Here is a 16,315-nt window from a genome sequence, read left to right on the forward strand (position 1 = left end):
TCAGTCCAAGTCCTAAATAACATTTAGGGAGCCAGATATTGAAAATCACTAAAACTAATGTCCTCAACTGTAGTTGTTGTACCTGTGAGAGGGTGATATTCAGATCCCCAATCCTCACCCAAGAGTTTCCCGAAATAAGTGCTTCTTACCCTGAGTCCAGGGATCAGCGGTTTAAATTTATCATGTTAATGACAACAACATGTCAACAATAGTCAGCAATGGGAGGTACTGTAAAGAATTACTAAATGTTAGTTTGATGTACGGAGACAGAGCGAGGTTATCCTGAATGAACTTCAAACTATCCCACCCTAAACAGAGCCCATTACCGGCTGCTCCAGAGTGAGTAACATCAGTGAGTCTGATGTGGGCAGGATTTCCGAGCAGGTGGAAGGGGCCATTCGGACATTACCAGGTGGCGGAAGCCAATTAGGGAAAGTGACACATTAGCGCATCCAATTACACAATGAGGAAGGACCCTTTTGCTGCTCCTGCTCCTTCAATGATGATGCCTCTTGGGCGAAATTCTCCGACCCCCCCGCCGGGTCGGAGAATCGCCGGGGGCTGGCGTGAATCCCGCCCCCGCCGGTTGCCGAAGTCTCCGGCACCGGATATTCGGCGGGGGTGGGAATCGCGCCGTGCCGGTTGCCAGGCCCCCCCGCTCGATTCTCCGGCCCGGATGGGCCGAAGTCCCGCTGCCAAAATGCCTGTCCCGCCGGCGTAAATTAAATCACCTACCTTACCGGCGGGACAAGGCGGCGCGGGCGGGCTCTGAGGTCCTGGGGGGAGCGCGGGGCGATCTGGCCCAGGGGGATGCCCCCACGGTGGCCTGGCCCGCGATCGGTGCCCACCGATCCGCGGGCGGGCTTGTGCTGTGGGGGCACTCTTTCCCTTCCGCCTCCGCCACGGTCTCCACCATGGCGGAGGCAGAAGAGACTCCCTCTACTGCGCATGCGCGGGAAACTGTCAGCGGCCGCTGACGCTCCCGCGCATGCGCCGCCCGGAGATGTCATTTCCGCGCCAGCTGGCGGGGCACCAAAGGTCTTTTCCGCCAGCTGGCGGGGCGGAATTTCCTCCGGCGCCGGCCTAGCCTCTCAATGTTGGGGCTCGGCCCCCAAAGATGCGGAGCATTCCGCACCTTCGGGGTGGCGCGATGCCCGTCTGATTTGCGCCGTTTTGGGCGCCAGCGTACATCGCGCCATTTCCGGAGAATATCGCCCCTGGTTCCTGTAGATGCCTCCCTCAGTGCTGCTCCTCTGCCACTATGTATCTAACAATAGCAAGATTCATTTAATGGGTCTGATTTTACTCCTCTGACTGGCTGCTGAACATGGATTCAAAGTGCCAATATATGCCCCTCAGGCTGTTCCATCAACCGTTCCTCCTGAAATCGATTCCCCTCAGAGTGTGCCTTTGCTAACTCCTACAATGGAAGGCAGCTGCAAAATGGCTGAGCTTTTTCAACAACATCAGCTTTCACTGGTCTGGGATCTGACAACCCATGATTCTCCCAATTCCAAAAGATGCATTTGATAGCATTCAGCAGCATGCAAATAACTCTAACTGCCTGCCTAACAATCTTAATTGGGTTCTCGCTATATTCATGTGGGTTCATGGGCGGCATGGTAGCACAGTGGTTTGCACTGTTGCTTCACAGCACCAGGGTCCCATGTTCGATTCCCGCTTGGGTCACTGTCTGTGTGGAGTCTGCACGTTTTCCCTGTGGCTGCGTGGGTTTCCTTCGGGTGGTCCGGTTTCCTCCCATAAGCCCTGAAGGACGTACGTGTTAGGTGAATTGGACATTCTGAATTCTCCCGCTGTATATCCGAACAGGCGCCGGAGGGTGGCGACTGGGGGATTTTCACAGTAACTTCATTGCTACTTGTGATAATAAAGATTCTATTATGTGTGTAAACCTCTGTATCAGAATGATCAATCGGTATAGGTTGTAGAGTGTGGTGTGTTGGGTTTTCTGGATCACAAACAGGTCACCAACACTGGAAGTGGTGCAACTCTATTTTATTATAAGGTTAACTATATTAACATACTTGAACTGTGGGTAAATGCAATACCAGCTTTAACTGTTGACCCTTACCTCGTCCTAACCAGGTGATGCACTCAGCACATGGTGAATGTCTGTGTTGCAGGCTGTGAGCTCTGTGCTCCGAGCTGGCTGCTACTAGAATGAGCGGGAACTCTCCTGTCCCCTGTCTTTATAGTGCGTGTGCTCTCACTGGTGATTGGCTGCGGTGTTGTGTATGTTGATTGGTCCCACTGCATGTCCATCAGTGTGTGTGTCTGTCTGCACCATACTATACTGGTGTATATTATGACAGAGTGTTCCAAGTATCTAGGGACATAAAAATATTTCACGTGGATTCACTGCCTCGCTGCCTTCCCATCGACCATTTAATTCCTCTGCCAGTTTTCGCCATCGGGATTCTGCCTTGCCCGCCCCTCCACAATGTCATCAATCCCACTTCATTAAATTCCAACCATACTTTCTGTGCTGAATTGCCAATTAGAACATTGTAAACCTGCTGAAATGGACTAAGTGAACTCACAGAGCAGATCTGTTACTTTATTGCCTAACTTTTTATTCAGACTCGACTATCATCATCTGCTCCTCCACTTGATGCCAGTTAGGAATAGTGTTTAGCAGTGGAGCCTCATGTAGTCCTTTGTGGATGCTGCTTCATTCTCCTCAATTTGGATCATTTAGTAACACAGCCCTTAAAATGATATTGTGGGACACTGCTCTAAGAATGTTCAATGCATTTGTCTGAAATTTATCAATCCACTATTTCAAGGAAGATATTAACCCTTGTGGTAAACCACTGTTGTACCTATATTAGAGGATGTACAGTAGAATCTGCACTACAGGTTCACCTGTGGCCCCTGCCTGTTGGCTCCGCCCAGGAGGCGGGGTATAAATATGCATCTCCTCCTTCTCGCAGCCATTTCGCCAGCTGCTGTGGGAGGCCACACATCTGATAGCAATAAAGCCTTGTTGCTCGTTTTGTATTTACTTAATTTGCTCCGTTTTATAATTTTTGCTCTAGAGTCGCCAGGTATCTTTATGATACCACCACGAGGTTCAAGTTCAAGTACTGATCAATAACTCAATACACCAGTTCGTAAGTTTCAAATCAAAACACATTTATTATACACAGTCAATCACTGCTCATGTTATAAAACTCTACTTACTAGACTATCTCTAAAACTACAAGGCCTGTACTTAGCTTTGGAACTGGCCCACCAGGTCAGGGGAACAAATGGCCTTTTGTTCGATTTTGAGTCTGCAGGCTTCATAGCTGGTATGGACTGGTAGTTAGGAGCGCCTATCTCGTAGCGTGCGTTGACTGGAGACTTACTTGGATGGTGCAGCTGCTAGGCAGGTCACGGTCAAGGGTTGTTTCGAGCTGCTGAGAGACCCTGCCAAGAAGGACGAATTGAACTTGGGGACTCTATTTTATAGTCCCCAGGGGCTTCACGCCATTCGGGGCAGACCCTGTACCTGGTTCCAAGTGATTGGACTAAGTTCTGATCACTTGGATCGATTTCTCCAATGCTGGAGCTGTTCGCTGATCACTGGGCGGTTCCTAAGTGTCCGTTGGCCTTCCTTTGTCTTGGCTCCTGCTGGCGCCGAGGAGTCTGGCTTGGCCTTGTTTGTCTTAACTGTTTCCAATTGTTCCTGGGGATCGCTCATCAATATGTAGATGGGTGTTAGTTTCAGTGCTGTCTGGGTTCCTGCAAGTTCTGATATGCAGGAAACTTTGCACCTGCTTGTTTTTCCTGCGTTGACTGAATTTCCCTGCATTCTTAGCGGAGCTCCATTTTAAAGTCGGGAAGTGGCCAACCCAGGTGACTACAATCTCAGTTTGGATTCAACTTTCGTCTTTAGTCCCCAGGGGCCAGCGGCTCCTCGAAGGGGCCACGCCCGACCTCGCAGAGACTAAAACGTTAGCGCTATCCATGACAGTTGCCCTGCGCAACGTCCAGTCCTACGCCCCCAACCGCACGGCCCACCCCTCCTACGCTTCGTGGACCCCACAGACAGCCGCCCCAGCGGGGCGATGCCCATCCAATACGCCTGCGCTACAAGCCAGCCAGCGAACCCCGGGGGGCCCCAATGCTATGTTTGCAGCCTGCAAAAGCACCCCTGCCAACGCTGCCCGGCCCCGCTGCCCTTTGTAAAGCCTGCGGGAAGAAGGGCCACTTCGCCGCGGTGTGCCAGGCCGGCTCAGTAGCCGCGATTGCCCTCACCCCCCCATTCACGGACAATGGGCGCCGCCATCTTCTCCTCCCCCTCCCAGACCACGTGCGACCAGTGGGCGCTGGCATCTTCCGCTTACGCAACACGTGTGATTCATGGGCGCTGCCATCTTGTCCCACCCCCGCAACGTGCGTTCCACGGGCGGCGCCATTTTGTAACCCGCAAGATCTTCAGGCGCCGCCGCCATCTTGTCTCCCCCTCAGCACATGGGCACCACCAGCGTTCCAGGACCTGAACTCAACGGCCGCCCCATTACCCGACAACCAACCAAGGCTCGCCTCCATGTCACTCGACCAGTCTCGCCCGCATAACCTGACCAACGCATCCACCAGCGTGAAAGTCGACGGCCATGTAACCTCTTGCCTGCTGGACTCCGGGAGCACTTAAACCTTCATACACCCGGATATGATAAGGCACGGCTCCCTCACGATACACCCCGCCAATCAAAATATCTCCCTGGCCTCCGGACCCCATTGCGTTGCGATCCGGGGTACTATACGGTCACGCTCATGGTCCAGGGTGTAGAATTCCACGGCTTCCGCCTCTACGTACTCCCTAGCCTCTGCGCTGCACTAATCCTCGGCCTGGATTTCCAGTGTAACCTCCAGAGCCTAACCTTGAAATTCGGCGGGCCCTTACCACCCCTCACTGTGTGTGGCCTCGCGACCCTAAAGGTCGACCCACCTTCCCTCTTTGCCAATCTGAATCCAGATTGCAAACTCGTCGCCAGCAGGAGCAGACGGTACAGCACCCAGGACAAGACCTTCATCAGGTCCGAAGTCCAGCGGCTGCTTCGGGAAGTCATCATCGAGGCCAGCAACAGCCCCTGGAGAGCGATAAGGTAGTAGTTAAAACTGGGGAGAAACACCGAATGGTCGTGGACTACAGCCAGACCATCAACCGGTACACGCAGCTCGACGCGTACCTCCTCCCACGCATATCTGACATGGTTGACCAGATTGCACAGTACCGGGTCTTCTCAACTGTAGACCTGAAATCCGCTTACCACCAGCTCCCCATCCTTAAATCAGACCGTCCATACACTGCCTTCGAGGCAGACGGCCGCCTATACCACTTCCTTAGGGTCCCCTTCGGCGTCACTAACGGGGTCTCGGTCTTCCAAAGGGAGATGGATCGAATGGTCGACCGGTACGGTTTGCGGGCCACGTTTCCGTACCTAGACAATGTCACCATCTGCAGCCATGATCAGCAGGACCACGACGCCAACCTTGCAAAATTTCCCCACACCGCCACTCTCCTAAACCTCACGTACAACAAGGAGAAGTGCGTGTTCAGCACGAACCGCTTAGCCACCCTCGGCTATGTGGTCCAGAACGGTGTTCTGGGGCCCGATCCCGACCGCATACACCCCCTCATGGAGCTCCCCCTCCCCCACTGCCCCAAGGCCCTCAAACGCTGCCTGGGGCTCTTTTCATATTACGCTCAGTGGGTCCCAAACTATGCGGACATGGCCCGCCCACTCATACAGTCCACCCACTTTCCCCTGACGGCCGAGGCCCAACAGGCCTTCACCCGGATCAGGGCTGATATAGCCACAATGCACGCTGTAGATGAAACGCTGCCCTTCCAAGTAGAAAGCGATGCATCAGACGTCGCCCTTGCCGCCACCCTCAATCAGGCAGGCAGGCCCGTGGCATTCTTTTCCAGCACCCTTCATGCCTCTGAAATTCGGCACTCATCCGTCGAAAAAGAGGCCCAAGCTATCGTTGAAGCTGTGCGGCATTGGAGGCATTACCTGGCCGGCAGGAAATTCACTCTCCTCACTGACCGACGGTCGGTAGTCTTTGTGTTCAACAACACACAGCGGGGCAAGATCAAAAATGATAAAATCTTGCGGTGGAGGATCGAGCTCTCCACCTATAATTACGAGATTAAGTATCGCCCGGCCAGCTCAGCGAGCCCCCAGACACCCTATCCCGAGGTACATGTGCCGGCGCACAGGTGGACCGACTCCGGACCCTGCACGACAGCCTTTGTTACCCAGGAGTCACACGGTTGTACCACTTCATTAAGGCACAAAATTTGCCCTACTCGGTCGAGGAAGTAAGGACAATCACCAGGGACTGCCAAGTCTGTGCGGAGTGCAAGCCGCACTTCTACCGGCCGGACCGCGCACGCCTGGTGAAGGCCTCCTGCCCCTTTGAACATCTCAGCATGGACTTCAAAGGCCCCCTCCCCTCCACCGATCGTCACACATATTTCCTCAGTGTGATCGATGAATACTCCCGGTTCCCCTTCGCCATCCCATGCCGCGACATGACGTCTGCCACCGTCATTAAAGCCCTCAATTCTATCTTCACTCTGTTCGGTTTCCCCGCCTACATCCACAGTGATGAGGGATCCTCATTCATGAGCGATGAGCTGCGTCAGTTCCTGCTCAGCAGTAGAATCGCCTCCAGCAGAACGACAGAGCTACAACCCATGGGGAAACGGACAGGTAGAAAGGGAGAATGGGACGGTATGGAGGGCTGTCCAGCTGGCCCTACGGTCCAGAAATCTCCCGGCCTCCCGCTGGCAAGAGGTCCTCCCTGATGCACTCCATTCCATTCGCTCATTACTCTGCACTGCCACTAACAATACACCGCATGAACGTCTTTTTGCCTTCCCCAGGAAGTCCACATCTGGGGTGTCGCTCCCGACTTGGCTCACAGCTCCGGGAACCGTGCACCTCTGTAAACATATCCGACTCCACAAGGCGAACCCCCAGTACGCCTACGTCGTATTCTCCGACGGCCGCCAGGATACTGTCTCCCTCAGGGACCTGGCACCAGCACCCACTCCCACACCACCCCCGTCGCCCCCGGCGCCACTCACCCCTCCACCGTCGCTCACACGCCACTCCCCCCAGGACCGTCCGTTCTCACCCTGCCCACGCCCGTCGATGAAGAGGATTTCGGCAAGCTCCCGGAGTCACCTTCGACCAGGTCAGCGCCAACATCGCCGTCACCACTTTGTCACTCCCAAAGCATCATCGGTCCACCAGACGTCAAAGGACATTTCTTTTGCTTTGTAAATATTAAAATAATTAATGTATATAGTTATCCACCACTCAATTTTAACAGGGGGTGAATGTGGTAAACCATTGTTGTACCTCTATTAGAGGATGTATGGTAGAACCTGCACTACAGGTTCGTCTGTGGACCCTGCCTGCTGGCTCCACCCAGGAGGCGGCATATAAATATGCGTGTCCTCCTGCTCGCTGCTGTGGGAGGCCACACATCTGATAGCAATAAAGCCTCAGTTTGGATTCAACTTTTGTCTTTAGTCACATTGATCGTGCCTCAACCCTTTAAAATAAATGAATGAATTTCTGTGGTAAAAATTGCAAGCAGAAGGGTTTCAAATGATCAGTTGAGCTTTTGCACTGCAGCATTCCACAATATAATTTCAAACACTATGAGGCTCAAGGGCTGAGAGAAGCTTTTATGAGTTACATCAGAGGGTGCATGTTGTTGGTGAAATATGGTGAACTGTTCTAACCTAAATTAGTCCTTTAATGGGAAGAGCTTTTAAAATAAACACTAACCAATCAAGCACCTGTTATACACCTAGCATTGCATTTACCCTGGAGGGTGATGGCTGACAGAGAGCTCACCTCCGAAATAACCCTCAGAGGTGAGCCCGCCAGGTTCATGTTTATGTAAACCTGTTGTAAATGGAGCCGGTGGGATGTCACACCGATGCCTGCTGAATATTCAATGAGGGGGAAGTCCTGGAGTGAGGGCTCGCTAATGACATGCTAATGAGGTTCCTGGTTCGCCTTATTCTACCGCCGGGGGAGCAGTTGAAAATCGGAAATCATGACCTCACCGGAATCAGGTTTCCGATTTTCTCCGGATATTGTGCCCGTGCCACGGGATAATGCATGTCCTCTGGGTCTGTGATCTAATAAAACACATTCTGCATCTCTCCAAAGTTGAAAATTCCGCCCTTTACATTTTTCTGATGAGCTGCAGACATAGCTAAATGGTGAAAAACGTGGCCTGAATTTTTCAGACTGCAGGGACTCGTCTTCAGCCATCTGAAGAGTGGGCAGAGAGTGCATCTCCACCATCTCCGACTGCTCCACAGCCAATTTACACTCCAATGAGTGCTGCTTGGTGACAGGCAGGACTTCCACCCCTCACTCACACACATTTCCTTTTCCTGAGAGTCTCTGAAGTCGTTTGTTTTATTCAGAACCTAAGGGCTGAATATTTCCATCCCGCCTCTGACAGGTTTAGTGGCAGGCGGTAGCAAAGAGTATAGTGGGAGCCAAAAGGTCAGAAACCTGCCGGCGTAAAATCACACAGCGCTTCTCCCCATGGTGGGTTAATGGCGGGTCGGCCGTCCCGCTGGCTGGTGGCAGGAACACCATTTGACATGATTGCTCATTAAAGCAACAGACTTCCCATCAGGCCTCTCAATCTTGCATGAAGGTTCCTTGGTCTAAAAGCCGATTGTTAATGAGTGATGTGCACAAGACATAGGGTGACTGCAAAACTGCCATGGTGCTGCACTGCTTCTGATGGACTGTTCACCACTCTGCCGGGGCAGACTGGTTCCCGCCTCCTTCTCCATGCCGAGCTGATCTTCATGGACATCACTGTGCTGCTGGACCCATGGACCGTCCTGTGGCAATGAGTCGGACCTGTACTGAGCCTGGGGTTGAGGAATACAGGGGTCTCCTTATCCCTGGTGCCACACAACAGTGTTTATCCAGACAGGATTGTGCTGCAGGACTCATGCTGCCACCTAAATAGAGGTCTGAGATCCGACCAGAGTTGGAGTGCGAGGTAAGGCCTGGTAGGGGGGACAGGGTGGCCTGGTAGAGACAAGGGGAACAATGTGCAAAGGAGGTGGATAAAGAAAACAAACAACTGGAGACAGAGGGAAGCTGGACTGCAGCAACACGGCATGAAAAGCTCACAAACAAGGGGGTCAGAGGGATACCATAAATTTACTGGAAGGGGATGTATGAAAAGGGGGGCGGGGGGTGCTGGTGGTTAAATTGAGGAACAGGCTTCGTCTTAAGGTGGCTAGCATTTTCCCTCTGGGTTGTTAACATCCTGTACGGTCTGGTGAATACTATGGACTGGAGAGAATGTCATGACAGGTGTTTCAATATGGCGTAGGACCTTTGCACCCATCACTTGAGGCCAGGTGGACAAATCACCTGCTGTGCCACCAGGTGGTTCGGAGGGGAATACGCCTGAACATAATTAATGACGTTTAAAGACGCAGGATCCCATTATTCAGGCCAGCGGGAACAATGCTGCCGGAACCATCCGCCACAGCACTTCCGCTCAAAATGGGAGAATTCCAGAAAATACAAGGACAAATATATATCAACTGAGTAGGATTCTTGATAAGCACTAATCAATAAGCGAACAAACTATACTATTACAATATTAGCTTGATTTTCATTTGCGAGGTATTTCAGTCAAGTCAGGAATATTTTCCAGCTTGGCGCTTCAGCCTTGGGAAACGGTGCCCCGAATGATGCAATTTATATCAATGACTTGGATGAAGGGACCAAGTGTATGGTTGCTAAATTTGCTGATGACACAAAGATAGATAGTAAAGCAAGTATCGAAGAGGACATAACGTGATGAATGAAGAAATTTGTTATATATTATATTTTGCTGTGGTAAAGTTATCAAACTCCCTGGGTTCAAATACATATAGGCAGTCTGTCTGCTAAAGCTGTGATTAAGGGGTCCTAAAGGTGAGATACTTATCGATTTTAATCATTTACTTGATTACAGAGCAATGGCTAATGGAATATTGTTTACGTTTAGGAGGTTCCTGAGGTGCAGATAATTTATGAGGGATTTTGTTTAGTCCGAGTTAAGAAGGTCATGGGGCATCTTAATGGGAGGAGACTGGAAAATGCTTTATGCTTGGGATACAGACGATGTAATTCATAGGTGTAGCCAGGTCTGTCTGTAGTTTTGCAGTTTTCCATGGACCTTTAGTTTGACAAGCTAGAAGGATATTCTGATGGATATTCTGATTGTTCCTGAAAGGGTATCTCTCCAAAGGTCTGCACAGAGAAGTAAGTACTCTGATTGTTAACTTTATTTTAAGTTTTTGAACTATATTGGGTTGCTTAATTGGAATTTATAGTGGCAGGTGTAGATCGAGAGTTAGTTTTTTTGTTTAAAAAACTTTATTTTAACAGTTAATTGGGAAACTATTACTGTGTTGCTAATGAGATTGATTTCTGTATTTAAATTTAATTTAATTTTAGCATAAAAGATACCTATTGGTCAGTGTTACCATTCCTGTGGTTTAGTAGTCTTTTATAGAAACATGGTGAGTTACGCACCATAGGATTCAAAGACTCTGACCTGCTCTTATAGCCACCTTATTCATATGACCAGTATCTGGTCAATGGTAACCCCCATAATGTTAATGGTGGGAGATTCAACAATGTTAATGCCATTGAATGTCAAGGGGTGATGGTTACACTCTCTCTTGTTGGAGATGACCATTGTCTGGCACTTGTGTGGTGTGAAGGTTATTTGCCACTTGTCAGCCCAAGCCTAAACAGTCTCCAGGGGCGTCATTCTCCGCCGGCGGGAGTCTCCGTTTTGCCGGCGCCCGGGGGTTTCCCGACGGCGTGGGGCTGCCCCACAATGGGAAACCCCATTGACCGGCCGGTGTTACGGAGACGCCCGCCGGCCGGTCGGCGCAGAAATGTGGCGGGGCGGGTAGGAGAATTTCGCCCCTGGTCTTGCTGTATTTAAACATGAACATGAATCAGGAAAAGTTAGTATGCAGGTACAGCAAGTGATTAGGAAGGCAAATGGAATGTTGTTATTTATTGCAAGGGGAATGGAATGTAAAAGTAAGGATGATTTGTTGTAGCTGTATCATGTCTGTACCACATTTAAACTACTGTATACCATTTTGGTCCCCTTATTTAAGAAAGGATAGAAATATGTTAGAAGCAGTCAGGAGAAGGTTCACTCGACCGATCACCAATTGCAGACAGAGGTGGGACTTTCTGGCATCCCCGCCAGCGGGATCGCTCGGTCCCAGACAAGGCATGCCCCCTCCGCGAATTCCCTGTCTTTTCTCCATAACTCTGCACACTGTTTCTATTCAAATAATCATCTAATGCCCTCTTGAATGCTTTGAATGAATCTGTCTCCACCACACTGCCAGGCAGTGCATACCAGACCCAAACCACTCCTCGTATGAAAATGCTTTTTCTCACATCACATTAGCTTTTTTTGAAAATCACTTTAAACCTATGCTCTCTCATTCTAGATTATTTCACTTTTTCCTTCCCATCTACTCTGCTCAGCCCCATCTTATTTTGAACATCTCTATCAAATTTATCAAGCCTTCTCCTCTCCAAGGAGAACAGTTCCAAATTCGCCAATCTATCTTCATAGCAGTAGAGACCTGGGACCAGGGGTTATCTTAGAGGAAAGGTTGGACAGGCTGGGCCTGTACCCATTGAAGTTTAGAAGGTTAAGAGGTGATCTTATTGAAACAAAATGACCCTGAGGGGACTTGACAGGGTGAATGCTGAAAGGATGTTGTGGGAGAGATTGGAGCTAGAGGACAAAAGGAATTTCTCAGAGGGTTGTGAATCTTTGGAACTCGCTTCCTCAGAGCAGTAAAGGCAGGGTAAATGTCTTTAAGGCAGAGGGAGATAGGTTTTTGACTAACAAGGGAGTTCAAAGTTTTGGGGAGACAGAATATGTAGTTGAGATGACAATCAGATCATCCATGATCTTATTGATTGACGGAGCAGGCTTGAGGGACCGAATGGCCGACACCTGGTCCTAATTCATGTGTTCCTATGTAACCAACGCGGCAAAAATTGCAGGAATATATTCTGAGACTTTGTTTGTCATGCAAAATAAGAGTGCTGTAAATTTCCTAAATTGTACTGGACAAATGATACAAATTATGTGAACATATATTTCAGGAGATTTTTGTGAGGGCCACAAATAATCCAGCACGAGTTTGTAGAATCAAAAGAACCAATTTTATTTACAATTACATATATATACACCAGCAGCTGTACCCCACCTCTGCTCACTCCTCTCTAGCTGGTTCCACACTGGCCAGCTCAATTTATGCAGGTGACTGCTAATGATTTCTCCGCCCACCTCATTGGGGAAACTCATACTCACTAAGGGTTGTGGGATTGCCATTAGACCCCAGCCAGTAGTAATCAGGCAGGTTACAGCAAAGATCTAAAACTTACATGATTTAATGGAACATTCTTTTTTAAAACATTTTCCAGTTAAACGGCAATTTTGCGTGGCCAATCCACCTACCTTGCACGTTGTTGAGTTGAGACCTATACAGAATGTGCAAACTCCACACGGACAGTGACCCAGGTCCTCATCGCTATGAGGCAGCCGTGCTAACCACTGCACTACCGTGCCACCCTTAAGGAGACATTCTTGACCAATAACAAAATTACAATCATGGTTATGATGAGATAATTCTGAGTTACCCATCTGAACTTGTCCTCATCCATTTAATGATACTTTGTTTCAGAATCCCAAAATGGTTCAGGTTGTGTAAGATAAACTTAAATAATATTTGTTCGAGTTTATACTTTTTTTTATTCGTTCATGGTATGTGGGCAATGCTGCCTAGGCCAGCATTTATTACATTTCCCTGGGGAACTTTAAGGGTAAACCGCATTGCTATACCCGAGGCAACCTGTTTCCATGGAAGTTTTCTGGAGAATTTTGATGGCCTGAAAAATGGGAAATTCATTAGGATTTTATAATGCTCTAATCTAATGTAATCTAATCCAAACTCGATTTTATTGAATAAAATTAATAAGCCACAAATATCAACGAGTTAGAGCAAAAATTAGAATGTGAATCTAATTTCAAAGGCTAGATGGTTTAATTGGGAAAGTTATTTACTAATTGGTTGAGAATGTTGCAGCTATTAAGATTGCAGAACAATTCTTAATTCCAAATCGGGAATGTCTGGTTGAGAACCAATGGCTCAGTATCAAAATGATCTGCTTTCAAATTTTAGCAGTCTTTTCTTTGAAGATTTTTTTGCTGTTCAATCAGGTTCTAAGCACCAAGTAAGAGCTTTCAAAGGAAGATAAAAGTGGGAAAAGACTGAATCCTCTTCAACAGCTCCCTTCCACCCTCTAATTGAAAGATATGGTTGTATCATGTTTATTCTACAAGATTATAAATCTAGGAGTCTGGAAAAATAATCCATTACCTTGGAATAATAATCCGGACAATGTAAATTTAAATCTCACCATTGCAGTTTGAGAATTTACATTCAACTTTTAAAATCTGGAAATAAAACATTGGTTCTCCTCGAAGTGTCCTTGGAACATTTAAATTGTCCTAAAATTCCAATTGGCTCACTATTGTCTCTTAAGGAAGGAAACCTTTAATTGTCTTTATCTGGTCTGACCAATATGTAAGATTCTAAAAAAAAATGTTTTTAACAGTTTTTTAAAATTTTCTCAATTGAAGGGAAATTTAGCATGGCCAATCCAGCTACCCTGCACATCTTTTTGGTTGTAGGGGTGCGACCACGCAGACATGGGAAGAATGTGCAAACTCCACACGGACAGTGACCCGGAGCCGGGATCAAACCCGGGTCCCTGGCACCATGAAGCAGCAATGCTAATCATGCCGCTCACGATGGTTCAATCTTAGCTGCCTTTTGACATGAATGAGCAAACCACTCAGTTTTACCAGCCTGCTACATGTAGTGGTTCAAGAAGAAAGATCACTGCCCCCTTCTCAGGATATCTAGGGTTGGATATGAATGTCAGGCCTATCTGCAACTTATACATCGCAAGAAGATATTTTTTCAAATTCCCTCAATCCCCCCTCTCTCTCTCCATTTCACTGCCTAAAAAATGTCTTTCATTTTCTCTTAAACCTATTCATCTCTCCACTTCACATTCCAGATTTCTATTTCAGCCGGTCTAATGGCGACATTCATACTGACTTTATTATGCCTTTACCTTTCACAGGCAAGTAGTCCATCAGGAACAGCCCCCAGGAGTCAGTCACGTACATCGGTTAGTCTTTCTACTCAGGATATTTGCAGGTACGCGAGTCTCGACAATTTAGCAATGTTTATTGTTGGTTAGGCATCATGTTGAATTACATCTACCTCCTTGTGTATGTTGATCTGTAGTCTGAGTCTCAGCTTGTCTTCATTGTATTTCATTTGTTTTTTTTAATTCTGTTTCATCGGTATATGATTACTATTTATATAGTTACTAATTCATTTTGTTTTCACTTCTTTTGCCATGTCTGTCATGCTCTCCCTTCATCTTCTCTACTTTCCACTTTCCATCTTTGCATGCTGTGCTTAGATCTACTGCCTGTTGTGAAGATGGTGACTCATATCCAACTCCTGTCATGGTGCTCAGCAATCACAGCAGGGATTCTGGTAAGAAACATGTAAAGAGAAGAATTAAAAAGCAAACAGAACTCTGTGAAAGATGTGAAAATCTGCTTGGTCACACCAAGCATCCTGAAAGACAGTCCAGGTCCTTTTGTGCAAAAATTAACGGATTCAGTAGGATTGATTCTGATTCATCTTCAGATGAAGATCACTGGGCTGAGATAAGAAGAAGAAACTCGGAAAGAATGCGGGCTTTCAGAAAGAGCAGAAGAAAGAGTAAGTCTCACAAAGAATTAGAGAAAATGTCAGCTCCTACCCTTCCAGCCCTGCTGTCAATGGACTCTGAAAATGACTGGGATAAGATGAGGATTGACCCACTTCTCTTCTGTAACAATCAAACAATAATCCAAGAAATTGAAAGCAGGCCCCGTAAAAAGGAGGCATGGTTTTCATCGTCTTCAATATCTTCTGGTGACACAAAGAGGTGCTCAAGGAAATTTGTGCAGAACAAAAGAATATTAACAAAAAAGGGCTCTGAAGCATCCTCTTCCTTTGAAGATGAAGATATCAGGAAAACATCCAGTGAGAAAGGTACCTGTGCACTACCTCTACTCGAGGATGGACCTGTTGTCAACCCAGAGCCTCATGAGAGTGCTAGACCTGCCCAACTTCAGAAAGTAGATGATTGGCCTGATGATGGGGATATCTGCAGGTTGGTCCATAACCACTAATGAAAGCCAATGTTTGCATTACATGTCATTCAGTTTCAAAAGTATGCTCAAAATGTTTTCTCCATCCACAGGTTAATCAGTTTACCTTGTGTTATGTTCGATGGCTGTGTTTGCATCCCATTAGTTATAACCATTGGAAAATTGTTTTGATAGATTTTCAGAATATTGGTAAAAAAAATATCATATATAATGTCCACATAAGTAAATTAAATTATACAAAATAGTTTTAAAATTTTCTGAATTGATTTTTGTTTAATACATGTCTCTAAACTCAAATTCCTGATATGCAAAGAGTAAAGTAACAGTATTGTCGGAAAATGTCTTATGGGAGTGAAATGGTTTGAAACAATACAATTTTTATTGGAGAAAGAACACAGCGCCGGGGACCCGGGTTCGATTCCGGCTCTGGGTCAGTGTCCCATGTGGAGTTTGGACATTCCCCCCTGTCTGCGTGGTTCTCACTCCCACAAACCCCCAAAAAACACCGCAAGTAAGTGGATTGGCCAAACTAAATTGCCGCTTAATTGGGAAAAAAAAAGAATTGGGTACTCTAAATTAATTTTTTTAAATATTGGAAAAAGAACAATCAGTTTAATAGCTACATACTGAATGATGACAATGGGCGGGATTCTCTAATAATGGGGCTATGTCCCCACGCCGGCGTGAAAAGCGGCGGCAACCACTCTGGCGTCAACAGCCCCCGAAAATGAGGAATTCTCCCCTTCCTATGGGGCTAGGTTGACACCGGAGTGGTCCTCGCAGCTCCAGTCGACGCAGAACGGCCCGCGCGAGTTCACGCATGCTCACAACGGCCGTCGTAATTCTGCGCATGCGCGCTACAGCCGGCATATTTCCACGGATGCGTGGGAGTTGACTTCTCCGCACCGGCCCCCGGGCAATATGGCGGAGCCCTACAGGGGCCCGACATGGAGTA

The 16,315-nt window shown here is 47.8% G+C and overlaps 1 protein-coding gene across 4 annotated transcripts in view; it reads left to right on the forward strand.

Annotated features, from left to right (window-relative positions):
- Positions 1-16,315, forward strand: part of LOC140408653 (E3 ubiquitin-protein ligase MARCHF1-like) — a 1,031,995-nt gene that overhangs the window by 778,488 nt on the left and 237,192 nt on the right. For 3 of the 4 annotated variants that reach the window (XM_072496141.1, XM_072496142.1, XM_072496143.1), the window contains one exon: positions 14,271-14,347. The exons of the other annotated variant lie outside the window; for it this stretch is intronic. In XM_072496141.1, the coding sequence (XP_072352242.1) occupies positions 14,271-14,347 (77 nt within the window). The remainder of the gene's footprint in view (positions 1-14,270; positions 14,348-16,315) is intronic. 4 annotated transcript variants of the gene reach the window in all.

The sequence above is a fragment of the Scyliorhinus torazame genome, chromosome 3 (genome assembly GCF_047496885.1).
Source record: "Scyliorhinus torazame isolate Kashiwa2021f chromosome 3, sScyTor2.1, whole genome shotgun sequence".
Taxonomy (NCBI): Eukaryota; Metazoa; Chordata; class Chondrichthyes; order Carcharhiniformes; family Scyliorhinidae; genus Scyliorhinus; species Scyliorhinus torazame.